The 27,647-nt window shown below is 51.4% G+C and overlaps 1 protein-coding gene across 1 annotated transcript; it reads right to left on the bottom strand.

The window, feature by feature from the left end:
- Window positions 1-25,978, bottom strand: HCN3 (hyperpolarization activated cyclic nucleotide gated potassium channel 3). Its single transcript, XM_029581620.1, has 8 exons — window positions 25,875-25,978; window positions 10,667-11,096; window positions 9,538-9,699; window positions 5,832-6,050; window positions 5,233-5,379; window positions 4,634-4,874; window positions 3,088-3,252; window positions 1-1,184 (listed from the first exon to the last, which is right to left on the bottom strand). The coding sequence occupies exons 1-8, from the start codon at window positions 25,961-25,963 to the stop codon at window positions 1-3; spliced, it is 2,637 nt and encodes an 878-aa protein (XP_029437480.1). The 5' UTR covers window positions 25,964-25,978.
- Window positions 25,979-27,647: the final 1,669 nt, after the last annotated feature.

Raw genomic sequence — 27,647 nt, 5'->3', positions numbered from 1 at the left:
TCACATATTAGAAGGGAGTTTTGGTTTCCCGACTTCCAGTTCAGGGCTGAAAACCACGGAGCCCTTCCGGGAAGAGGTGGCCTGCCTGGGGGTGGAAACAGGAGACTGGGGCAGAGCTGTTGCACTCGGTGGTCGGGTGGACAGCGCCAGGGATCCTGAAGGCATCTGCCGTTGAAGGGGCGAGGGCCCTGGGGCAGCAGGGGATGGCTTGGCCAGGAGCCCAGGCACCGAGGGACTGGATTTATGGGTGATGTTACCCGAAGACTCCATAGCCTGTTGGGAAGGATATCTCTCCAGTTGCTGAGCGACTTTATTGGGCAAAGAGGGCTGAGAGGCAGACATAAGACGGACGTCTTGTGTTAACCTCCCAATGGGCAGCCCTTGGGTGCTTTTGTGCTTCACCAGCTGCTGTGGGGTGCCAGATGCTTGCTGCATCAGCAGAGAGATGTGGGAGCCAGTGGCCCTGGACAGACTGTAGTGCAGCGTCCTCCTGGACACATGGCTTGGGCCTTGCTCGGCGCTCGAGGCTGGAGCCCCTGCTTGCTGCTGGAGCAAAGAGGTCGATGCCGAGGTGCCCCGTGATTTTGAGAGCTGCGGTTGAGAGGTCGTTGGCGGTGGCTTTGCCAGCACTGGTGGGTCCATTCTTTGGGTTGCTTGACTCATTCCTGCTGAGCCTTGGAGGGTCTGCCCCATATTGCTTTGTTTCTGACTCCCGGTTTCCAACAGCAGCGGAGACTGAATCATGGGAGAAGAAGGGGAGCCAGCGGCAGGTGTCTGCAAATGAGATTGGGCCCCCGAGGGAGAGCTGACAGAAGAGGGTCTAGAGCCTGCTAGACTGGGCTGGGACCTCCTGACGTGCCTGGTGAGCAGGGTGGCCTCGGGAGACATCGGGCTGCAGAGGGATGACGGAGGCAGGAAGATATGGGTCTGCAGGCTCTGCTGGTGGGTCAAGGCGATGGCTACGTTCGTGGTGGCAGCGGCCGTCTGCAAGGGTGCATGGACCAGGGGCTCCCAGATGACCGGTTTGTTGCCAAGGTCCCGGCCAGCTGATGGTGGCCGCTGAAAGTCCTGGATGTGGTGGGCCATGTCTCTGTCGTGCTTCACAATCTGCTGGATCATTTCGTTGTTCACAGATCCTGTGCTGTTCTCTTTCCTCTTGCGAAGCAGGATGGAATTCTTCTTACCTTGAAAAGGGGGATAATACAGACGGAGATCATAGCACACAGAGAGACGTGATAAGGCCTCGGGAGGTGTGCGATATGCACAAAAGGTATACACAGCAAAGGGTGATATGTGTAGAAGTGTGTGCTATGTATTTAGAAATGGAATATACAGTAAGGGATGATAAGCAGAGCGTGGTGGTGATAGACACAAAGGTGTATTGTGAAATGATATATGATATGCAAAACACAGAGGATTGATTCTGCATTAAAAGGTTTGATAATAGTCAGATGGCAGAGCCCAAACATGAGATTTTCCATGGAGCACAGGAAAACGGGATAGTAAAGGTGGATACTAGATCCCCCTGGTTACCCAAGGAGGAAGAAGGGATAGCGGTAGGGTGCTCTTGCCACGGGAGAGGGAAGTACCCAGGCAGCTGACCCAGAATTGCAGGGTGTTGATAGGATGGGCTGGGGAGGGGAGAGGAGAGGTACCCTGGGAGGATATGATGGCTCTCTGGAGAGACCCTCCTCTGCTCTCAGGAGCACTACTGTTACCATTTCACAGATAATACAGTCGCGTTTCAAGGCGTAACTCTGAAGATGCACCCCAGTATAAAAGGGGGGGGGGGAGGGAAGAGGGGTGACTGCTCCCCAGTTCAGGGTGCTCAAGAGTCCTGCTGTGTCCGCAGCAGGCCTTGGATCTGCATCATGGACAATCAATTAAACCTAAAAAGATTTATAAATAATACCACCAAGGATGGATTCTACAAACTGCAAGTCCTGAAACGGCTCAGAACGCTCCTACACTTCCAAGACTACCGGTCAGTCCTACAAGCAATCATTTTCTCAAAAATCGACTCTTGTAACTCGCTCCTACTCGGCCTCCCAGCTAACACCATAAAACCTTTACAAATGCTTCAAAACGCTTCAGCCAGGATCCTAACCAAATCAAACAAAAGAAATCATATTACCCCCATCTTAAGAAACCTTCACTGGCTTCCAATCAAGTTCAGAATCTCTTACAAAATACTAACAATTATCCACAAATCCATTCACAAGCTCATCCCACTGGATCTCAATATCCCTTTGCATCCACATATAACCACCAGACATAAGAACATAAGAACATGCCATACTGGGTCAGACCACGGGTCCATCAAACCCAGCATCCTGTTTCCAACAGTGGCCAATCCAGGCCATAAGAACCTGGCAAGTACCCAAACACTAAGTCTATTCCATGTAACCATTGCTAATGGCAGTGGCTAAGTGAATGGTGAGAACAACTTATAAAGATACTCTCCTCGCCCCACCCATCAAAACCTCATTAAATAAACGCTCTCTATCCACAGCGGGCCCTGCGCAGTGGAACTCTCTACCTCCAGAACTCCGGAAGGAACCGAGCCCAAGCACCTTCAAGAAGAGACTCAAAACTTGGCTATTCGGACAAGCTTCTCATCCATACCAATAACCTCACCTCAATCTATCCATATGTACACCAGGTTCCGTGACTTGTCCTAAAATCTCATTACCGTTTAGTATTCATTGTATTTCTTTCCCAAGTTTTTTCTTGTTCCAAGTTCATCTACCTGTTCGATGTATTCCCATTCTTTCATGCGTGTTTAATGTTATAATGTAAACCGAAATGATATGTAACATTGCTACATGAATTGCGGTATAAAAAAAATTAAAAGTTAAATAAATAAATCAATCATGCAGGCGACTCTTGTCACCTCTACCGCATGATGTAGACCGGGGCTCCATAATGGAGATCCTCTATAATCTCTTAATACAAAAAAATATTATGCAGAGTGCAAACGGAGGGGGAGGGGGAGGGGGAGAGGGGGGGCTGAAGAGTCAGATGGACAAGCCCATTCTCTGGCTGGGTAGTCCCAGCCCCGGAGCAAGAAGAGGCTGTGACCCTCACCTATCCTGTCCAGGCGGTCCATGGCCACGGTCTCGAAGGCCCTGCGCATCATGGGGTACTCCTCCAGCACTTCGTTAAAGTTGTCCACAGAGAGGGAGTAGAGACGGCAGTAGGTGTCGGCCCGGACGCTGGCCGTCCTCCTCCCGCGGGTCAGGAGACAGATCTCTGGGGAGACAAGGGGCAAAGCTCACCTTCCAGGCCTCTCTCTGCAGCCCCCTGACAAGCGTCCCTCATACAGATGGAGCACAAAGTGAACACCGTGGCAGTGTCTTTGCTTTAAGGCCTCTCGCTGAGTGCACATCAGCGACCACGGACATTTGAATGAAATCTCCATTCCTTTCCCATATTAACTACTTCGCACACCACCGTGGAGTTTTTCACTCAAGTATCCTGGAGTTCCTTCCTCCAAAATTATTTGCCCCTTAGCAGTGGCTCCCTGAGCTGTAACCAGTTTCATCCTGAGATTTTGCTGTAATCAGGGACCACATATCACTCAGCGATCTGCGGTTAGTCATGGGAAGGGAGGGACCTTGTGCTCTTATATGCAGTGGTCCATATGGACCGCAACCTGTAGCCCCCTATACTGATGTCCTTACATTGCTTACCAATTTTGTGGCCTGTAGGGTTTCAGACACTACCATGCATTTTCAAAGGGTTAATCTGCCGAGGGGGTCCCTGTTCCAAGCAGACCTTTACTGAAGATCTACACCCCGGTTTGAACACTTAAGATCCCTTTGGCGAGAAAGCTCCGGTTATGGGAGGCGCGAGAGTGCACGTTGGCAGTGGCTGACCCAGAGCTCAGGAACAGGAAACCCGATGGAATGAGATCTGAATGCTGCAGGGTGTCCTTCAGACAAAAGGTTAAGGGCTATTTGTTTAAACCGGCATTAATGTGTCAGAGTCCTGACTGGCCCAGTGATTTATGTTGTAGTCTGTAAAGATACTGGCTGCAGATTTTAAATTGTGGATGCGGTGTTGTTAAGGCCTGATCGGATTTTCCCCACCAGTTTTATTTATTTGAGTATCCAGCGCAGTGTATATTATGGCTGTGCTCGTACTATGCAGCTCTGATTGCAATATGCTGGCACTGGTTATTTTTCTATGTTAGGTGATTTTACCTTTGTGGTTCGAACGTTATTTATTGACTGTATTTTAGTGGGGGGTTTTTTGTTTTATCTGTAATTATTCTGAACGTTCCTTAAGCTCATCGCCTAGAAATAATTTGAAAGGCGATTTATACATCTAATAAATAGATAAAATAAATGTGCTCATCTGCCCAGGATGGTAGAATACAAAGATGTCACGAACGGTCCTGGTTAAGGAGAGATCCGTTGCGGGCTCATGTTTTGCGACAGCTGGGAGATATCCTTGCAACGTGAACAGGAATGACTGGGCAGACTGGATGAGCCAGTTGGTCTTTGTCATCCATCATCTACTATGTTTTTTTTCCCAGGGGTCCCTGAGCTAGGGGGAAGGAGCAGGAGTAGGCTCTGTGCAGGTTAAGTCCTGGAGAGCCTGGTCCCGCTCTTCTCTGGCAACAACTCACCTCCAAAATAGGAGCCGTCAGACAGCTTGGTCTCCTTGTTGCCCTTGGTGAGGATACTGACCACCCCATGCTGGATGAAATACATCTTCTTGCCCACCGTGCCCTCGCGAATGATGTAGTCTGCCGGCTGGAACACCTCAAAGCGTAGCTTGGTCAGCATCGCTGTCACAAAGTTGGGGTCCGCATTAGCGAACAGCGGCATGTTGGCTACCAGGTTCCGGCAATTGAAGTTGATGATTTCCTGGGGAGGCAAAAACAAGGGGAGCTGTGGGGGCCGGCAATGGCAGGAGCACCACTAGGGTCATGGCATACAGGGCTGCTGGAGGACTCTGACTTGGCCCCGACTTCTAGCAGAGGTTCTGAAGTTTCAGAAAAGGCATCTTAATCTAAGACAAAGCCCAGACCCCCTGAGATAGAGCTGGCCTGGCCTGGCCTTATACTCCCCGTCTTTCCTCCCCCACCCCCCAGCCCCACAAAACTGAAATGAAACACCAGATCTCAATATCCTGAATGTAAAGTGTGAGCATGTTCCTCCCCATATAGTGCACCCCAGGCGATCTTTGCTTGTCTATGGATAACCGTCTGGCCCAGGCACTTACCTCCTTCAGGGGCTCACTGAGCTCACCGAGAATATTCTCCTCATCAAACATCTTGCCCTGATAGCGGTGTTCATAGTACTCATGGATCCGCTGCCGGGTATCTGAAGGCAGCTTATGGAAGGACATGTACTGCTCCACTTGTTTATACTGCCAGAAAGATACAGAGAGGTTACCAGCCTGGGCTTTAGGCCATGGGGTGTGCTGAGTCAGGAAGGTTAGTATGTTTGGTTTTCTCGGCTTTCAACCCCCAATCCTTCTCGAGGCTGACACCCTCACTGAAAGACAACCACCCTCCTAACCAAGCCAGTTATTCATTCATATCCAGAGAGTTCGGTGTTTTCAGCATCTCAAATATCAAAATCTCTCCATCTGAGCTATTGAAAATCACTGAAATTACTGGACATTACAGGGGACATCTTTCTTAAACCCACTAGTTACCTTATCCCTCTAATATGAAACATCCTATTCTAAAGTCTGGGTAGAGCTGCGACCTGCACTGTGACCACCCCCACCCCAGATGAAACATTTCAGATTTTCTTCCTTGAGAGTGTCTGGGGTGCGACTGGTGCTGGCAGGGCGCTTTCACAGAGTGCACTCACCTTCTCCTGGTACTGGCGTCGAGACGAGTCCAGCGACTGGATGAGAGCGGTTGCATGCCCGATGAACATGGCGTAGCAGGTGGCCCCCACAATCATGCTCAGCATGGTCAGCCACACGTCGGTCATCCCTTCCGGGGCCTGCTGGCCATAGCCAATGCACAGCATGTGGCTCATGGCTTTGAAGAGGGCATGGGAGTACTGCTTCCCCCAGGACTCATTCTGGAGACGGAGACAGAGAGAAGGACAGAAATACGGCTACACACGGCACTGATCACTCCGGTTCGGCAGCTGAGGGCTGCAGGTAGGCAAGGGCCAAACCTCCTGTGGGGGTGAGGAAGAAGGCCACCGGCAAAATGATCTGTCACTTTTCTCGCTATCCCTACGCCTCGTCCAAGGAAGCCTGGCCTCTCTGCCACCTGTTCACTTTCTACTCTGCAAACCTTGCATGTGGTAGCAGGGGGGGTCCTTCTCCCCCTTCTTTCCCCCATCGCAGAGAAAAGCAGGCAAGACACTCAGCTGCTGGTGACAAGAGAGAGAGAGGGGGACGGACATAAGGGTAATCAGCTACCTCCGTGCCTCTCCCCAACTCCACCTTGAGGACAAGTGTATCACTGTCGGCAATAAGGAGCCATGTCCACCTTTGTTGGTGGTGACGCCAGGATAGAGGCCACCAATAAGCAAGCCACTTCCCAGTGAAACCCGCAACAGGGCCTTGGAATGCAGGACAAGCTGCGGGAGGCTGCTTTATGATATTGAACCCAGGGTAGGGACACTGACATGACATCACTGGTATAAAATCAAGGGAGGAAGGATCGGAGGATGAGTGACATTTCCCTTCGTCCTCTTAAGCTAATCCTCCTGGGTCCCAGTGCACTCTGTACAAAGGGAAACCAGCCACAACACAGATGCCCTGACATCTACCTCCTAATATCAAACGAGACCTTCACAAGGGGCATCCTCCGGAGTTACGGCTCTTGAGTAGGTGGGGACCGGCCATGAGTCTGGCAGGCATCTCGCAGCAGTCTCTCTCCTCCTCCTCCAAAGCAGGGAGGCGTAAGCTGAGCACCAAGGACTCTAGGGACATTTCCTAGAATATGTGCCGGAAAAAGCGGAGCCAGCAGGGACAACATGTCCAAGCCTGAGCAGGCAGAGAGAGAGAGCGAGAGAGAGAGAGAGGGGAGCACACACGCATCCGCAGGAAAGAGCGCCCGGCCTGGAAGGCGGCAGGCCTCAGTTTCCTGACGGGAGCAGGCGTGGTGCCGGCCGAGTGCACCTGGGAGGTTCTGCAGGATTACAGACCTGCAACAGCGCAGGAGCAGGTGAGATCCCCTAAGGTACCTGCACTGCAGCGACGTGCGTCTGCACCGTGGGGGGGGGGGGTGTGTGTCACTAACCGGGGAGACACGCAAGCCCGCGTCTGACACCAGAAGGCAGAGGCTTGGCCTGGCACCGCGCTGGGATGCTCGGAGGCCTCCTGGCTCCATCCCTATCCCTACGCTGCCCCTAGCACTGACCTCTCTGTGCAAGTTGGAAGATAGTTTGTGGGGAAACATCCCCCCTCCCCCCACCCCCCGACACCAGCATTTGTGAAACCCTTTCGAGCGCTGAAATCTTTTATAAAGGAATTATTTCCAGTGATATGAAAAGCACAAGGCGACCGAGGCAGCTGCATCGAACCCAACAGCCACCTAACCTTCGCCCTGCCTTGTCCTGTGGCATGCTGCACCCCACATCCTCTTTACAGAAGGGCGCCCGGCTGAAACGTGACGCCGACAGAGGTCCGTGCGCAGAGCACGGGCAGGGCGCTCAGGGCTCACAGGCCCGGGCAAAGTCCAGTCCGGGCAGGTTTGACCCGGTGACCCTGAGGTGAAAGGTCAATCCATTGAGCAGGACACCCCCCCCTCCCTGCCCCCCGCATGCCCCCAATGCAGTGTGCAGGGCTGTTCTTGTCTTTCATGCACTGTACACAACGCCTGAAGCCATTGCAAAGAGAAGACTTGTTAAATTGGAAAGAAGGTTTCTTAAGGACTCCCTTGTTGTTGGAGGATGGCCCTGTTCGCCCCCTCTTCCCCATGGTCCGTGCCTCAGGAAATTGAGATGCCTGGGTGGTCCCCCCTTCCTTCCTCCCTCTCCTGATTCCCATTTCTCCAGAGCACTTGGACCTCCCTCTCCCTGGGTCTCTCGCACACAGGGCGGACATGCTCCTGGTGCCACCTGGCATGCACTCACTATGCTTTAGAGGTGGCGTGCCATGCACAGTGGTCCCCAGGCGCCAAGTGCTCCCTTCCTCCTTGGGAACATGCTCCCTAGCTCCGGACCTGCTCCTGGGGCATTCAGCTCTTAGGTGTCCTCTGCCTTCTGGGCCTGCCCAAGCATGCACTGGCAGCGCCCGCTGTTGCATGCACCAGGAAAATCTTGCAATGATAACGTGTTACGATACCTAGAGCTGGCATTAGGAAGGTAGAACAACCTCTGAGCACCTGAGGTTTAAAAAATGTGTCTGGTTAATTCTTGCTACTAAAATACAGTGTAACTTATGCTAGAAGATGCCTCCTGTAGAGCGAACCCTGGCCTGTAACCAACTGATGTCTTCTTCTGCAAAAGAATTTCACAGTGATAGGCCCTTGGCAGAACAAACCCGTCTGGTGGATTGAGGGTGGCCAATTGGCTCCATTCTCTTTGGCGAGACTGATCAAGCCTTGGTTTCCCCCCCCCCCCCCCCAAGACAAGCAGGAACTACATCTCCATGCATGCAATGGGGCCAAAAACCTGGAATGGATCAATCTGGCCTGAAAATGCGAGGTCTGGGCGAGGATTTGAGTGGAGGCTCCAGGGAGCTGGCAGGAGGCGGAGAGAAGCACCGTGTGGTCCTTAAAGGCTCCACCTCTCTGCCCGAGGGAGACAGGTGGGGAGTTCCAGGCTCCTCAAAACTACATTTCCCATAGTGCTCTCAAGCCTGGCGCGTGCTAAGATTTCTCTCGCCCCACATGTCTGGGGGTGACACTGCCTGTGGATGGTGTTAATGCTATCACGGGATCTCTCAGCAAAGGGATTAATTATCAGAGCTATTCTGGTAAGTCGGTGCCTCTAAAAATATATTTAAGAAGTCACAACTGCAAAAACAACCCCAAAATGAAATTCAGCTGAAACCGTTTTATTTAAGAATCCTGTTTCAGGACCCTTCTCTGCCAGGATTACTGCTGCTTCTTGTGTAGGGATTTTTTCCATAAGAGCTTCCGAGAACCAAATGATCTCAGTCCTGCTAAAGAGACCTGATCCTTAATTGGGCTGGCCTCTGGTGTTAATTAACAATACATTATTCATACTGAAGTAAGTCTGCCTAAGTGGCCTTGCCCTGGGACCTTCAGGGTCACTGATACTCAGTCCAAGGTCGTGGACACCCAACCCTTTCCCCCTAGAAACCTCAGAACTCATCTCACCTCTCAGTCCACAGCCCTTGAAAGCTCCAAAGACCGTCCATGCTCTCTGCTCCCTTAAGTTATCCCTCCCTTAGGTTATCCATGCCTTCCACTCCTCTTATGTTTTCTGTAACCCCCTATTCCTCGTACCTTCTGTCTGTTTTATTTTTTCAGATACACCCTGAACGTGACTTCATGACATGGGGGGCTGCTGCTATCTGGCGCATGGACGGTGCAGGGGCTTAAAGAGAGGGATTGGTGCGTACGGAAGACGAGACCCCACTCACCACCATCTGGTTGATGGAGACCCAGCAGTCCTCTGGGAAATCCTGCAGCATTGGCACCAGAAACTGGAGGCAGCCATCCCAGTGGCAGAGGAGCAGCATCATCCCAATCAGGTTAAAGATCCTCACCACAGCGCTGGCTAGATCATAGGTCATGTGGAAAATCTAACCAACGAGAAAAGCAGAAAGCGGAGGCGTTAGCATGATGGCAAACTCTCCGCCATGCCAGTCTGCAGCCTACCTGTCTCAAGCCTGACTGAGATGACGTGAGGGTAGCTTTGCGCATGCAAACATCTGTCCATGTGCAGGCATGCGTGTATGACCGTGCGATTGCATGTCTTCACGTGTGACTGCGTTTCTACACGATTGCATGTGTGATCATGGGACTATTTATATTAACCTGCGTCATCCCAAGGTTTGAGGTGGGGAACACTTAAACCTTACATAGGATGAAAACATCTAAATCAAAACAACATTGAAATAAAGCCCACTCAAGGCCACACCCCATTATCCAGCGTTGGCATACATCTGCCCACAGAATAATTAGTTCAGCACCGTAACTGCTCTCCCAGGTTAAATGCGCTGCAAAGCAAAAATGTTTTCCATGCTTTTAAAAGGCCCCCTCTTAAAGGTCTTTTTTAATGCTCGAATGGAGGAGGATAAAGAGTTCCATAACGTTAGGGCCCGCCACAGAGAAGGCCCTGCAGGCCTGGTCACACCATTACGTGGCCGATCATGCAATCGGTGCATCTGACTGCATTGTTTTACTTAAAGCTGAGGGATTTTTTTTTTTCCAATCACTGGCACAGAGCAGGGGCTTCTCAACCCAGTCCTCGGGACGCACCTGGCCAATCAGGTTTCCGGGATATCCATGTGCATGAGATAGGCTTGCATCCAATGGGGGCGGCGCATGCAAATCCACCTCATGCAGACCCCCCTGATTGGCTTAGGTTGTGCCCAGAGGACTGGGTTGAGAAGCCCCCCCCAGCACAGAGAGCAGGTAAGCTGCTTCCAGTACAGTGCAAGCAGGGGGTCTGTAACCTGCTGCCACCTCCGCGGGGATGAGGGGGGCACCCCTCCAGGGTCACTGTGCTCAGGAAGAGGAGGTGGGGGGTGCGCAGGCGCCTCTTACCTCCTCCCACTGGTGAATGTAGCGAATCAGCCTGGAGAGCCGCAGCAGCCTCAGCAAACTCAGGATCTTGGTGAAGCGCACGATGCGCAGGGCTCGGGCCGTCTTGTACACGTCCGAGTCCACCTGGGTCTCCAGGTCCACGATCAGGAAGATGTAGTCCACCGGGATGGAGGAGATGAAGTCCACCAGGAACCAGCTCTTCAGGTACTTCGTCTTGATGGTGTGGGGGTCCAGGATGATCTCCGTGTTGTCCTCCACCACGATGCCGGTCCGAAAGTTCAGAACCAGGTCGGCCAGGAAGAAGGTGTCCGAGAGGACGTTGAAGACAATCCAGGGAGGGGTGTTCTCGTCTTTGAAGAAGGTGATTCCCACAGGGAGGATAATGAGGTTCCCCACCATGAGCAGGAGCATGATCAGATCCCAGTAAAACCTGCGGGTAGGGGGGGGGGAAGGGCAATGGATGAGAGAGCCAGCAAGAAGAGGAGATGGGCGACAGAGAGAAGGACGGCAGAAAACATGAAGGAGAGCAGAGGAAGTGGGTGGAAGAGGAGGGAAAGGGTACGAGATGACGTTATAGGTTGGAGACTAAGAACGTTGCGCTTATTCTTTGAAATCCACCCTCCCATGCCAGTGGTTGAAAAAAAGGTTCGGACAGGTCCATTAGCAACTGATAAGTCGGACAGGCTTGGGGATTGCACCTCTTATGCCAGGAGCTGGGCCTGAGCAACTAAGAAGGGACCTCGCCACTTGGAGCGGCCGGGTACTTTCCCAGAGACCCGGACTGGCTCTGACCCAGCCTGGCCCGCCTTGGGCTCTTCTGTCATAAGCACAAATCTATAAAGGCACATCCCGGCCCCCATCCCATTGCCTGGGGGACTTGAAACCCCTGCAGATGAACTCCTCAGTCGCAGGGGCCTCACCTCACATGCCTGACTCCATCAAGCACTCTTATACCACAAGAGGCATCGGGCGCACGATGGAGTAACTCGCACCGCGCCTCATGTGATCATTAAATTCGTACAAATCCTGAACCTCATCAAACCTCAGTCTAACAGATCCACCCACAATTTAGGAGCGAAGACACAAGAACTGATGGAATAAAAATTAGCGGGAATAAAACAAATAAGAATTCAGGAAGGAGAGACACCCTGAGGTGTCAGGTCGTGATAATCTAAGGTGGAGGTTTGACTTTCCTGTCTGGAGCCACAGGAGCTGACAAACCACGAGACACTGAGGAGAGAGAGGGAGGGGACGTGGATAAATAGCAACGGGGAACAGTCTGGCTGCCTTCCCCAACGCCCGGACCCTGAGCCGCATTGCCGGGTCAGGAGAGGAAGAGTACGAGCGCGGACAGCATTTTCAAATCTCCACGAGAATTTTCCCTGCAAAATCCCCCAAAGCAAGAGCAAGCGAGGGGCCGAGGAAAGCACAACTGCACTTCCCATGTCAAACCATGGGGCAAAATCCGCAGGGTAAAACGCACCCCTGAATTTAATCCCAAAAGAAACAGTTTGAGAAAACCCTCTTCCCCCTCAGGAGTCCATATTTCACACACTGACACACATACACACATACATACACAAACTAACACACACACAAACATACATACACATATACATACACACACTGACACACACACTGACACACATACATACACACATACAAACAAACATACACACACTAACACACACAAACATACATACACACATACATACATACATACACACACTCTCACACACACAAACATACATAAACACAAACATACATACACACACACACAAACATACATACACACATATATACATACACACACTAACACACACACTCTCACACATACAAACATGCATACACACATACATACACACACTGACACACGCACATACAAACATACATACACACACTAACACACACACTCTCACACATACAAACATACATACACACATACATACACACACTGACACACATACAAAAATACATACACACACTAACACACACATTCTCACACATACATACAAACATACATACACACATACATACACACACTGACACACACACACTCTCACACATACAAACATACATACACACATACATACACACACTGACACACACACATACAAACATACATACACACACTGACACACACACTCTCACACACACAAACATACATATACACATACATACACACACTGACACACACACATACAAACATACATACACACACTCTCACACACACAAACATACATAAACACAAACATACATACACACACACTCTCACACACACAAACATACATACACACATATATACATACACACACTGACCCACACAAACATACATACACACATACATACATATATACACACACTAACACACACACAAACATACATACACACACTGACACACACACCCTCACACACACAAACATACATACACACATATATACATACACACACAAATATACATACACACATGCATACACTGAAACACACAGACACACAAACATACATACATACATACATACACACACACAAACATACATAAACACAAACATACATACACACACACTCTCACACACACAAACATACATACACACATATATACATACACACACTGACTCACACACTCTCACACACACAAATACATACATACACACATACATATATACATACACACACTGACACATACAAACATACATACACACACTGACACACACACTCTCACACACACAAACATACATACACACTGACACACACAAACATACATACACACACTGACACACACACTCACACTCACAGACATAAACACATATATACATACACACACTGACACACACTCTCACGCACACAAACATACATATTTATACACACACACACAGACACACACAAACTCACACACCCAAACAGGCTTGATTAACACTGGGTGCCGCACAATGAGGATTTCACTTCCACTGCACAATTTATTAATCCATAAGGAACAGCAGACCTTATTAGCTCATAAAATTAGGTCAAGCTTCCACCCTCACACTGTATGTGAGTGAGAACTCATCTCCCTGACACCGCTGTCCCACCCTCACACTGTCTGTAACTGAGGATTCATGTCCCCGACACTGCTGTCCCACCCTCACGCTGTCTGTAACTGAGGATTCATGTCCCCGACACTGCTGTCCCACCCTCACGCTGTCTGTAACTGAGGATTAATGTCCCCGACACTGCTGTCCTGCCTGCTCGCTGTCTGTAACTGAGGATTTATGTCCCCAGCACTGCTATCCCACCCTCACGCTCTCTGTAACTGAAGATTTGAGTCCCCAACACTGCTGTCCTGCCTGCTCGCTGTCTGTAACTGAGGATTTATGTCCCCAGCACTGCTATCCCACCCTCACGCTCTCTGTAACTGAGGACTCATCTCCCTGACACTGCTGTCCCATCCTCACACTGTCTGTGACTGAGGACTCATCTCCCTGCCACTGCTGTCCCACCCTCACACTGTCTGTGACTGAGAACTCATCTCCCTGACACCACTGTCCCACCCTCACGCTGTCTGTAACTGAAGATTTGAGTCCCCAACACTGCTGTCCTGCCTGCTCGCTGTCTGTAACTGAGGATTTATGTCCCCAGCACTGCTATCCCACCCTCACGCTCTCTGTAACTGAGGACTCATCTCCATGACACTGCTGTCCCACCCTCACACTCTCTGTGACTGAGGAATTATCTCCATGACACTGCTGTCCCACCCTCACACTCAGGCCGATACAGTAAGGACACGTTAGAAAGAGTGCGGCAGTGCCGGGCGCACCCTCGTTTGCTGCGCGCACAGTTCGGATCACATACCGCTCGATACAGTATTTAAATTAGACGCACATGCACGCCGCGTCCAAACTGCATCCATGAAGCGGTAGGCTTGAGCAATCCATTTTACTGTATAGAGCGCTATACAGCGCCTATACAGTATCCTGGGTGCGCTGGTACCTGTCATTTCAAATGTCATTTGAAATGACAGGTACCAGGAAGTGGATGGTTCTCCTACGCTCGGGCATCGGGGATCGCCAATCTTCTCTCCCCCCCTCCCGAAGCAAGGCGCACGGCGAAAATCGACTCGACATGTTATTAAAGCAAATGTGAATAAAGTGCCACAAAAGTAAACTTACTGCATGTGAATGACAAACAGTCCTCTCTCCCCTCCTTCCGAGGCGCGCACCGCGGCTCCCCTGCCTCCCGGGGGCAGCCGGCAGCGAAAGCCGCTTCCAGCAGCCCCCACCAGCGAAGGTGCATGAACGCACACCTGTACGTGCAATTTGGGCGCTGAAGGCAGCAAACTGCATGACCGAACGCCATGACGTCACGGCGTTCGGTCATGCAGTTTGCTGCCTTCAGCGCCCAAATTGCACGTACAGGTGTGCGTTCATGCACCTTCGCTGGTGGGGGCTGCTGGAAGCGGCTTTCGCCGCCGGCTGCCCTGGGAGGCAGGGGAGCTGCGGTACGCGCCTCGGGAGGGGGGGGGGAGAGAGGACTGTTTGTCATTCACATGCAGTAAGTTTACTTTTGTGGCACTTTATTCACATTTGCTTTAATAACATGTCGAGTCGATTTTGACCGGAGCTTGTTATTGCTGTCTCTCTCTGCCGGGGCTTGCCTGACGCTCCACATTAACGCAGGGGTAAGGGTAGGTGGTAAATTAGCAGGTTAAACGCGTGGCAAAACTACAGGTTAAAAAGGCGATAATCGGGGCGCACGTTACTGTACGGGAGGGAATAGCTAATCCGATCGTTTACATCTCATATACGTGCCGCGGGCGGAAAGGGTTACCCGTTGATTTATAGAAGCGGTAAGGATGGGTTAAAAGGGATAGTGAATCGCGGGTTGGACTAACGCGGCTAAATTGTGGGTATAAAGCGGGTTAGAAGCAGGGTAACCGCGGCCGCGCTTTACTGTATCGGCCTGACTGTTTGTGGCAGAGGACTCATCTCCCCAGCACTGTGGTCTCACCCACACACTGTCTGTGACTGAGAACTCATCTCCCTGACACTGCTGTCCCACCCTCAGGCTGTCTGTAACTGAGGATTCATGTCCCCGACACTGCTGTCCCACCCACCCTGTCTGTAACTGAGGACTCATCTCCCTTGACACTGCTATCCCACCCTCACACTGTGATTGAGGACTCATCTCCCTGACGCTGCTGTCCCACTCACACACTGTGACTGAGAACTCATCTCCCTGACATCGCTATCCCACCCTCACACTGTGATTGAGGACTCATCTCCCTGACACTGCTGTCACACTCACACACTGTCTGTGACTGAGAACTAATCTCCCTGGCACTGCTGTCCCACTCACACACTGTCTGTGACTGAGGACTCATCTCCCTGACACTGCTATCCCACCCTCACACTGTGATTGAGGACTCATCTCCCTGACACAGCTGTCCCACTCACACACTGTCTGTGACTGAGGACTCATCTCCCTGACACTGCTATCCCACCCTCACACTGTCTGTGACTGAGGACTCATCTCCCTAAAACAGCAGTCCCACCTTCACACTGTCTGTGACTGACAGCTCATCTCCCTGACATTGCTGTCCTATCCTCGCACTGTCTGTGACTGAGGACTCATCTCCTTGACACTGCTGTCTCACTCTCACACTATCTGTAACTGAGGACTCATCTCCCCTGACACTGCTGTCCCACTCTCACACTGTCTGTGACTGAGGACTCATCTCCTTGACACTGCTGTCTCACCCTCACACAGTCTGTGACTGAGGACTCATCTCCCCTGACACTGCTGTCCCACTCACACACTGTCTGTGACTGAGGACTCATCTCCCTGACACTGCTATCCCACCCTCACACTGTGATTGAGGACTCATCTCCCTGACACTGCTGTCCCACTCACACACTGTCTGTGACTGAGGACTCATCTCCCTGACACTGCTATCCCACCCTCACACTGTCTGTGACTGAGGACTCATCTCCCTGAAACAGCAGTCCCACCTTCACACTGTCTGTGACTGACAGCTCATCTCCCTGACATTGCTGTCCTATCCTCGCACTGTCTGTGACTGAGGACTCATCTCTTGACACTGCTGTCTCACTCTCACACTATCTGTAACTGAGGACTCATCTCCCCTGACACTGCTGTCCCACTCTCACACTGTCTGTGACTGAGGACTCATCTCCTTGACACTGCTGTCTCACCCTCACACAGTCTGTGACTGAGGACTCATCTCCCCTGACACTGCTGTCCCACTCACACACTGTCTGTGACTGAGGACTCATCTCCCTGACACTGCTATCCCACCCTCACACTGTCTGTGACTGAGGACTCATCTCCCTGAAACAGCAGTCCCACCTTCACACTGTCTGTGACTGACAGCTCATCTCCTTGACACTGCTGTCTCACTCTCACACTATCTGTAACTGAGGACTCATCTCCTTGACACTGCTGTCTCACCCTCACACAGTCTGTGGCTGAGGACTCATCTCCTTGACACTGCTGTCTCACCCTCACACTGTCTGTGACTGAGGACTCATCTCCCCTGACACTGCTGTCCCACTCTCACACTGTCTGATTGAGGAATCATTTTCTTGGCACTGTTGTTTCCCTCTCGTGCAACATGCTAGTTTTCCAGTATATGGACTTTGTTCTGACCTTGAAAGCAGACTTCTAAGAATGACATCTTTAAGTATCTCTGTAACATTAAAAAAATAATAATAAATTTTATTTCAATTCCTCCTTTCATGACTGTTAGCTACTTCAAAGTGGATTATATTCAGGTACTGTAGGTAATTCCCTGCTCTACAGGGCTTACAATCTAATGATCCAATTTACTAAAGATTTTCTTCCGTTCTGTGTCTATGGGGAAAAAGCTTAGAAAATAGAGTCCCTGAGACAATGGAGGGTTAAGTGACTTGCCCATGGTCACAAGGAGCAGCAGCAGCATTTGAGCTCTGGCTTCCCTGGCTCTCTAACTGCTAGGTTACTCCTCCTCTTTCCATGGACCTGGTGAGGGTCCAGCAATACTCATGCTGGAACCTGCTAAGGCTTTGCAGCAGACAATGCAGTTATCTCACTGCGTTCCTCTTTCACACATTTTCTTCAATGCAATTTCCTTGGGATATCTGCTCCGGCACCATTTCCTCTCCCTGGCTGTGCCTGGACAGGCACCAACAGGCCCAGCATGCTGCCAGACGCTTCTCATTGGCTCTGTCAGTGCAGCCGCTGCTTGATCTTATGACCAAAGGTCAGGAAAGTGAGCTGGAAGGTGGCGGAATTATCCAAGGCACAAACTCTAATATTGCGCCATTGAGTGAAAATCTCCTATTTGCATGGAGATGAAGTTCCGTGTAACTTGCAATTATCATCAAGGACTTTTTATTTTTTTTCAGTTTGGAGGAAAATGTCTCTAGGATAGGAATGAGCAGAGAGCATGGTGGCTTGCTTGAGATGGGTCTCCAGTTTGTTTGTTGAGCCACATTATTCCCACCCTTGAAAAGTGTGCGTGATACGATCCTGCTCGCAGACCCCCATCCCGCGAGCAGGTCTTCACTTACCGCCGGCACATGTCTTCGCGGCCTGGGCCCGCTCCCGGACCAGGCCGCTGCCGCAGACTTCCTCCTATGCGGCCCTGAGGCCGCTGCTGCTGCTCCCGTCGCCCTCGCTGGGACCTTCCGCAGCAGGCCGCCGCTGTCGCCATCTTTATGCGGCCTAGGCCACGCCAGTCACCTGTTCTTGCGGTGCGGAGCCGCCACTGGCATGGTGCCGCCGCCTCTGTCTTCCATCCTCGCGATGGGAGGCCGCCTGGCTCCTTCTCCCCGAGCGGCAAGGGAAGCCGCTGCCGCTCCGACGCCATCCTGCGGCCTGGAGGCTGCTCCCGATGCCTGCCTGCTTTTGTGTTTATCACGCGGCAGGGACGCCGCTGTCCATGGTGCTGTCTTGCTTCCTGGGCCCTCCTCTAGGTGCTGGCGCGCGCCTCTCCATTTTATTTAAAGGGCCAGCGGCGGGAAAAGCCCGCGGCCCCACCGGAAGTCAGCCTTCACTCAACTTCCTGCTTCAGCCCTATAAAAGGGCTCAGTTCCTGTTCCTTGGGGCCTTTGGATCCAGAATTCACAGTTGTCTGTGTTCCTTTTCGGGTCAAGGTCCTCCGTGGTCTTCATTTGTTTAGATGGCTCTTCGTTCTGTGTTCCTGGTCTCCTTGTCCTGATGCTCCTGGTCTTGTCCTTCATCGGAACTTCTCTGTTGCCTGTTTCAAGTCCTGATGTTCCAGATGTCCTGATGTTCCATGGTTCCGTTCCTGAAAGACCTGATGTTCCAGATGTTCTGTGTTCTGATGTCCTGGTCCTGATGTCTTCATCTTTGCCTCTGCAACCAGTTCCCAGATTCCTTGTATCCACCTTTCCTGGCGTGCCACCGTCGTGGTTCATGACTAGCCCATGGGGGGGCTGTGTAGGGCACTTCGTGGTACAAGGCCTTCTTCTCGTCTGCAGCACAAGCCTCCAAGAGACTTCTGTTTTTAATGCCTTGCTTCTGAGAATCCTGAGTCTTGAATCCTGAGTCTTGAATCCTGTCCCGATCTTTGGAGTCCCTTGTGTCTGCTTCCGTCCATGCCTAAGACTCTGCCAGAACCTTGTCTGCTACCAGCCATGGGCGGCTGTGTAGGGCGCGCCCCGGTGCAGGCCTCTACTGAATCTTCATCATGTTTCAATCTCAAGTTCCACTTCCTCGCCTGGAGTCTGCTTCACGTTCAGCGTGGTCTGCAACTAGCCATGGGCGGTTGTGTAGGGCATGCTGTGATGCAGTTCTCACCCAGTACTTTCATCTGAATCCTGAATTCTTGCCTGAGACCTTCTGAGAAACCTGAATCCTTGTCCGAGTCTTCTGAGTAACCTGAATCCTTGTCCGAGTCTCCTGAGTATCCAAGTCTTCGTCTGAGTATCCTGAGTATCCAGAGTCTTCATCTGAGTCTTCCGAGTAACCTGAATCTTCGTCCAAGTTTTCCTAGTTCCTGAGTTCCTGTCTTGTTTTGTTCCTGCCCTCAGGCTCCGTCTGGCCTCACGCACTCGTTGTTCCCAAACGGCGGGTCTGAAAGGGCTATCGAGTGGCCGGAGGGCTACTCTCGTGACCAGCATTGCGTTGCTGGGTCACACTGGTGAGTATAGGTCCAGTGGAGGGCTGATCCTGCTTTGTTCCTGCCCTGAAGTTCATTGCCTTGGTTCCAGTACTGCTTTGTTCTTGCTCCGCCCGTGCTTGCATGCTCTCACCTCCCACGGTGTGCCTTGAGGCTCCTCCCTGAGTCATGCCGTGATTCAGGGGCTCATGATCTCCCATGAGCTAGCGGCCACGTCTGCATCAGGATCCGTAGTCCGCGGTCGCAACAGAGAGTGGAAAGGAGAGGGAGAGGATGTTCTGCTATGTGACACTAATGGGCAGTGGAGGACAGCGACGAAAGTTATTTGCAAGCTGAAGTTAGCATGACTGGACAAGAGGTCATCCTAGAGTTATAGAAAGGGACTTCAGGAGGTCATCCTAGAGTTATAGAAAGAGACTTCAAGAGGTCATCCTAGAGTTATAGAGAGGGACTTCAGGAAGTCATCCTAGAGTTATAGAAAGGGACTTCAAGAGTTCATCCTAGAGTTATAGATAGGGACTTCAGGAAGTCATCCTAGAGTTATAGAAAGGGACTTCAAGAGGTCATTCTGGTGTTATAGACAGAAAAGGCTGTTCCAGACAGCTTGTTCTTTTAAGATTATTTTTTGGGGGGAGAGGGTGGTGCCCATAATGTATTGATGATCAAAACAATCATTGCCTAAGGGTGATGCCTAGTGGCTTTTTTTCAGGGCTCATGCTTCTGGGTCATACAAGGAGCCCCAGTGCATGGTTCCTGGCCCAGGACCATCACTGCAGTACTGGACTAAACATATACTAGAAGGGGAGATTAAGGGGGGTGGGGGGGGTGGGGGAGAACAGAATTCCTCAGATAGTTGCAAATGAAGACTTAGGACCCTCAACCCCAATTTTGCTCCTGACTGAACTACAAGTACAAAGAAGTAGCTGGAAAGTCGTGGGTCAAAAGAATATATACATACATGGCCCTCAGCCATTTCTCATCTCATGGGTCCTGAAGGACAGCCACTTCTTAGGGGTGGGCAGAGCCAGAAGAGAGTGGCACAGTCATCTGCTATTGAATGAGGCTCCTCCTCCTGGCCTGCACAGCCAGGTAAAACAAAAAACAAAAAACAAAACTAGCCAGGACCTCAAAGGGGGGGGGGGGGGGGAAACACCCTGGCAATTAAAATGTCTTTTCACCACAGGAGTCATGAGACCTCATCACCCCTGCAGCGCATACCAGGGAGCCCTGTGCCACTGCTGCAGCTTTCTCATTGGCTCTGTAGGGGGTCAGAGAAAGCGATGATTTTGCAGAGAAAAAAATAACATTTGCTTAGAAATAAGAGGCAGAACCTGAATGGAAGAAAAGTGGAAGGGAATCTCAAGATTTTGCATGTTATGTCCAGCCAACAGAATTATCCACAAATATAAACAAAACCTTGGCCAGTAGTGCTGTCAGAAATTCCTGGGGAGGCCTGGTCACTGCTTGCAAAGGAAAAAATAAACCAGGACTGCAGTGGAGCCTGCTTAAATGCTGGAAAGAGGACAAGTTTCAGCAAAGAACATATTTTCAGGCTGGTAGGTGTTTATGCTTGAACATGTGTTCCCATGCAAACAAGCATCTGTTGTAAGATGCAGGAGGGAAGGTAAACTCATCAGAATAACGTGCATGTACAGAGAAGGAAGACATGCTGCCCTATATTAAGATCTACTAAAGAGAAAGGAGGAACCAGCCTCAGCTCAGCTGCTGCTCTTCAAAATGCTGACTACTTCAGCACCATCGAGGTTCAAGTGGGTTTCATAGCACTGCAAGTGTCTTCATCACCTTCTGCTCAGATCCAACGTCGTTGCACAGCTACGTAAACCCTTTCATAAGCCTTCTGCCAGCAGGCTGGCTTTATTTTTCAGCTCTGGCTAGCAATATCTCTGAAGAGCCCTGATCCGACGTGCAGTGCATCTAGGAGTAGAGGTACCAGAAGGCTCCCAAGTCCAGACTGGGCTAGGAATGGTTTCTCACGTTATTTGTAAAGGTAAATTTCCAGTAGCGCATCTACCTGCAGAGTTCAGCTCATAATTTCAAGCATGCATAAAACCCAGCCTGATTTACAAACGTAAGACAGACGCACAAGTTGATTTTGAAGATCAGGTCCCTGTGTGGCAATAACTTTGCCTGTTGCAAAAGGGGAGCAGAATTCTGAGCTTGCTATTTACATTCATAATATTATGATAAAAAATGTTTTGTGTGTAAATCCTTAGCACGTTCCTGAAAATCCTCCCAGACCCCCACTTGTTTGTGAGGATGAATGTATGTGTCTAATGAACTTTTGCATGCTTTTTGAGATGACTAAAATCCCACTATTTGCACATATGGGCTGACTGCAGCCTAATGGCTCATTCTAGGCCAGAAAGTCCAGACTAGGTTGTTGAAAATGTACTTGTCACTAAAGAAAGCAGAACATCAGGTCCAGGTGGACAGAGAGAGAAAAGATAGTCATATCTGAGGATCTCAAGGTGGCCAAACAGGTAGACAAGGCAATGGCAAAAGTCAGAAGAATGCTTGGATGCAAAGGGAAGAGGGATAGCCAGCAGGAAAAAGGTGGTGATATTACCCCCTTTATACAGTAAGTCCCTGATGAAACCTGATTTGGAATACTGTGTACAATTCTGGAAATTACAAAAAGATTCAAACAGGATGGAGTCAGTCCAGAGGGTGGCTACTTACATGATCATTGATCTTTGTTCTAAAGCATATGGGGACCAACTCAAAGATCTGAACAAGTATACCCTAGAGAGGAAAGGTTAGATGTGATAGAGACTTTTAAATACCTCCAAGATTTCCATGCACAGGAGGCAAGCCTCTTTCAACAGAAAGGATGCTCTGGAAGGAGGGGTGACATTGGATGAGAATGAAAGGAATTACCTAAGAAAATATTTCTTTACAGAAAGGGTGGTGGATGCATGGAACGGCCTCCCTGTGGAAGTGGTGGAAACAAGGTCAGCATCTGAATTAAAAAAAAAAAAAAAGCAGGAGGCAAGCACAGGGGATCTCTGAGGGATAGGAAGGGAAAGGTGAGCAGGAGCTGTGGATGGGCAGACTGGGTGAGCTTGTATGGTCTTTATCTGCCATTGTGTTCCATGTTTCTATGTTTCAAGTCTCACTCAGTCTTTCCCAGATGACCTGGAGACAGCTGGCAACCCCCAAAACTCATATTCATGTCCAGAAAGCGGTTCAGACAATATGCCTGTGTTATCAGTTCCCTACTTCAGTAAACCGCTGCTGCAGGGTAACCCTCAATGCCCTTTCAGTGTTATGGGTGCAGTGTGTGTACCTTTTCAGTGTTAGGCTAAAAAACATTGACTTGAGGTCTAATCCTTGCTACCGCTACAGCCTGCACACTACCGGGATGGGGCTGGCAGAGCACAGAGATGTGAAAATTCAGGTTCCAATCCCACCACCACCATATGACCTTGGGGAAGTTTAGGTAATTATTTCCTATTAAATCTTGAACTTTGATCTTCTGGGGCAGGGATCGGGGCTGGAGTGGTCACTGGAGCACTGGAAATGTTGCTGCACACCTTCCTGCTATAAATGTCTCTTTTTTTTTTTTTCTGATTAAACTCTTCATACACTTCTTGCTTGCTGGCTTGTGGCAGCAGGCTGGGGAGAGGCAAAGTCTTTCAGATGGGACTTGTTGGCAGTAATTGACTGACACTGGATAATGAATGGAAAACCCTTCATAGCCTTATTAACTGGAAGCGACAAGATGTGCACCATTCAAGGCGCTGAGTGGATAATGACCCTGAGAATGGAACATCCTGGTCTACCTTGACTCCCAGAATTTGAAGGCAGAATGAGTTAATTCACTGCTTCTCTTTATAGGTTGTTTGAAAAAAAAACCCCAAACTAAACCTTTATTCTTGCTTGTGTCCTTGTAGGCAAGCATTTCCCCCTGCCACATGCCAGAGGTATTGTAAGCCTAATTGATGAGTTTCCATATATATATATATTTATCTCAGAAAGGACGGTAATCAAACACTGTCAGCCTCCTTTTCAATGGCTTAGCCACCAGGGTTAAATATTCCTACAAACTTTTGGTAATGCAATGAAGCAGTCTGCATGATGTATGGCTACAGCTCTTGGGTGGGGAAAGGGGGGGGGGGGAGATCATCTCCAGTGGATTTCAGATACACCCCCAGTACCACCCTCCATGGTGAAATGATCAGTAATTCACTGTGCCCAGTGGGCTAATGAGATACCTCACCCTGGAAGGGAATGGGATACCTCACCGTGGAAGGTGTCGCAAAACTGTCAAGTGAGCCCTATCTCTTTTTGCTTCAAAGAAATATAATTGTGGGGCTGAGAAACAGTGTTCTTTGGGTGTAGTTAAGCACCAGCAAGCAATTACTGATCCGATTTGTTACCTCACACTATTTAAAAGCTGCCAGGGTTTGTCATTTTTACAATGCATGAACCTGATTCCTGGTGCCTGCATATCATAATCCATAGATGTAACCTATAAATTATTTTTTTTCACAGCCGCCCTACAATAAGGTCACAGCTGGATGGAAAGATTCTGGCAGCCTGCAACCCATGAAACCTGAGATAATGGATTGCGATGTGTGAACTGCCCCAGATGAACAGAAAAAGGTTTCCAAAGAAATCCTGGTTCAAATGCTCCAAGCCCTTTCCATCTCTTTGTTTTGGTTAAGCCTCTTCACATTCGGGCCAGACTGCGCCCTGAGATCCACCACAAGCCACGGGAGGGTTTAGAAGGGAGTAAAGGGTGGCAACTGCACCCCCCCCCCCACCCCCCAGGAGAATACACTCGCCTCCTCTCTCCCCCCTCCCATTCTGGCTGCAGATGCTAACATGGCTATTTTTGACTCCCCCCCAGGACTAAGCCTTAACTCAAAAGCCCGTCGGAACCCGAGACCTGGGTCCCAGCTAATGGGGTTGGGGCGGGCGGCTCCCTCCCTACCTGGACTGCGCTTCAGCACCTTGGACAGCGGCCGCAGAACGCTCGCTCCCTCTGCTCTCTCCGCAGGCGTCTCGACCCCCCACTCCCGCGGGCACTCTGTCCAGATGTGCTGCTGCTAGGAGGGGGGGGGGGGGCTCCTATTTTGTGTTTATAGGATAAATACCCAGGGTGTCTGTGATCATTAAAGGAGCAGAGCCCAGGAAAGAAGGAAGGCTCATTCCTCCAGGTCCAGAAGAGAGTTGGGAGCTTTCTCCCTGGCTGCCAGGACTTGGGACAGTTTCTTCCTCCTCGTTTGGGTCAATAAAAGACCAGGTTACCTCCCTGAGATCCGGAGGAGCAACGGCCCCTGGTGGGTTACAGCTTTGGGGTTTTTTTTTCGGGTCCCTTGCCGAAGGCGTAGAAAGGAGCAAGTTTCCGGGAATGCTGTGGTGGGATGCACTGGACTTTTACCTTTTAAAGATGGCTTTTTTATTATTATTATTATTATTATTATTATTATTATTAATTTTTGAGGAGATGGGTGGGTGGGGAACAGGAAACGCAAAGAGCTGGTCCCACTCCCTACTTTTTTTTTTTTTTTTGCTGCGGAGTAAAACCTGAGAAATCTGCTTGCAGAAGTTAGGGGGGGGGGGGGGGGGGGGAGGCCACCCTCGATTCGGGTCTCGTGTTGATTCCAGCACTTGTTGCTTTCTCTTTGGGAGGTGGTAGGGGAAGAGGGCAGAGGGAGGGTCCCGACGGGGAAGAGAGGAAAGGGCTGCAGGGGAAGCCACGTGTTTTGCGTGGGACGTGGGCATTTCAGCAGGTGAATCTGCCCATGATTAAGGCTCCACCACCCTGCGGTGCAGGATAAAGCGGGAGATGGGGAATTGGAAGTGAGGCGGGGAGGAAGGGCACCGCGGCAACCAGCTGTCAGGTCCTCTGGTTTTCCTGCCAGAGACGTGGAACAGGACCCCCCCCCCCCCCCCCCAGGAGTCGGTGCAAGCCCTGGAGAAAGCACTTGACACCCCCCCCCCCCCCACTCACACACACACACCTTCAAGAAACCAGGTCAGTGCCCCCAGGCTGAGCCTTCCCCGCCCTTTGGCTCCTCCAAAATGGGCTCGGTGGGGGGGGGGAGAGACGCTCCCTTCCCTTACCTGAAATCGCTGTAGGGGTGGATGATCCAGAAGCCGGCCGACTTGACCCTCTGCTGCTCGATCTCCACCGCCTTGTGGCTGCCGAACATCCGCAGGGAGAACTTGTTGACGGCCGGCTGCAGCAGGGCGGAGAGCTGGCGCTGCAGGAAGGTGAACTGGGCGGCCTGCAGCTCCTCGGCGTCGGGCAGGATCTGCTCCGGGGTCTCCGCCTCGGCGAAGCCCACCGCCTTCTGCTGGCAGGCCTGGCCGGGCGAGGAGCCGCCGGCCGCCGGCGGGGGCCGCTGGCTGCGCCCCGACGCCGAGCTGCGCTCGCTGGCCAGGGTGCTGGCGTCCTCCCCGCCGTCCGCCATCAACTGCTTGGCCTCCAGCTCGCTGTCCTGGGAGCTCCTCTTGGCCAAGGACGGGAGGCTCCCCTTCAGCCTTCTCCCCTCCTTGGAGGCGCTGGGCTTGGGATCCCTGGCGGGCTGGGAATCCATGCTGGCCCCCTCCCCACCTCGTGTCCTTTAAAGGTTTCGGGAGAAACGACCTTCGGGGGATTTCATCAGGTTTCCTTCAGATGTCCTTGCCCGTAGGTCCTCCTCATCCTCCATGGTGACAGGCGCCGGGATCGGCTGGCCGGAGACGGCATCCCAGCGCCGAGGTGAAAGCAGAAGAGGAGGAGGAGGAGGATCGGGCTGCTCGGGGGGGGGGAGCTGATCACCTCGGGGCGGGGAGGAGGGAGGCGAGTCCCGGAAGGCAGCCGGAGCCCCTTCGGGCGTCCATGGGCGGCTCACGGCGCCCGGCGGAGCTCCCCCGCACCCCGGCAGCCTCCCGCAGCCGGTGGCAGGGCCGGGCTGCGCCGGCTGCCAACCGGCGCACACGCAAGGCTCCGGGGATGGGGAGGAGGGCAAAAGCGGCAGCAGCAGCTCCGCTCTGGCGACCGCCGGAGGAGCGAGAGAAAGAGGCAGGCAGAGGCGCTTGCTGGGCTCTGGGCGAGGAAGGCGGCTGCAGCGACGGCTGGCAGCGGGGGCACTGCTGCCCTCCAGAGGCGGCCAGGGGCATGCACGGGGCCCCAGCAGCACTTCGGAGCCCACCTGCACAGGGCAGGGCAACTGCCCACGAAATCTCCCAGCCCCCCTCCTCCTCTCGGGCACCTGCTCTGTAGGGCCCTGGGCAGGGATAAAGGGCAGCGGTTGAGCTCTTAGAGGAGAAAGGGGGTAGATGGAGGTCACGGCGGGGGGGGGGGGGGGGGGCGCTTTCATCTCCTGTCAGTCGGGGAGTGCCTTGAGCCCTCACTTGCAGAGCCACCACCCCAGCAGGCAGAGTTGCCCACCCATGAAACAAATGTTTGCCAATTGCCAGATTTGTACTGCCGTCCTCACTTTCACGGACAAACGTTTCCATCAAGAAAAATCCTGCAAAATAAACAAACAAAAAAAAATTCATAAGGTGGCCCAGCTCTGTCTGCTGCTCTCACTGCAGACTTGTTTTCCCAGTCAGCGAAGTCCTCCTGTGTGCGGTAACACCCTTAGACTGCGTTATTAGTGCCGCGGTACAATGAGGCACTGTATCTCACTCTTCAATAAATGAACCCCAGTGTCTGGCACACCTACAGACAAATAGTGATTTAAAACAGTGGGGGAGGAACGCAGGCCATGTTATTACCCACATGACTGCAGTAAGTGTGGTACATGCTCTTAGTGTTATCAGTATAATATACACACACGAACATGTGTACACTCACATACATACGCACACACACAGAAACATACATATACTCACACACACACACAC

This window comes from Rhinatrema bivittatum, chromosome 16, assembly GCF_901001135.1.
Source record: "Rhinatrema bivittatum chromosome 16, aRhiBiv1.1, whole genome shotgun sequence".
Taxonomy (NCBI): Eukaryota; Metazoa; Chordata; class Amphibia; order Gymnophiona; family Rhinatrematidae; genus Rhinatrema; species Rhinatrema bivittatum.
The sequence above is the reverse complement of the archived record's forward strand: the minus strand, read 5'-3'. Positions and strand labels throughout refer to the sequence as shown.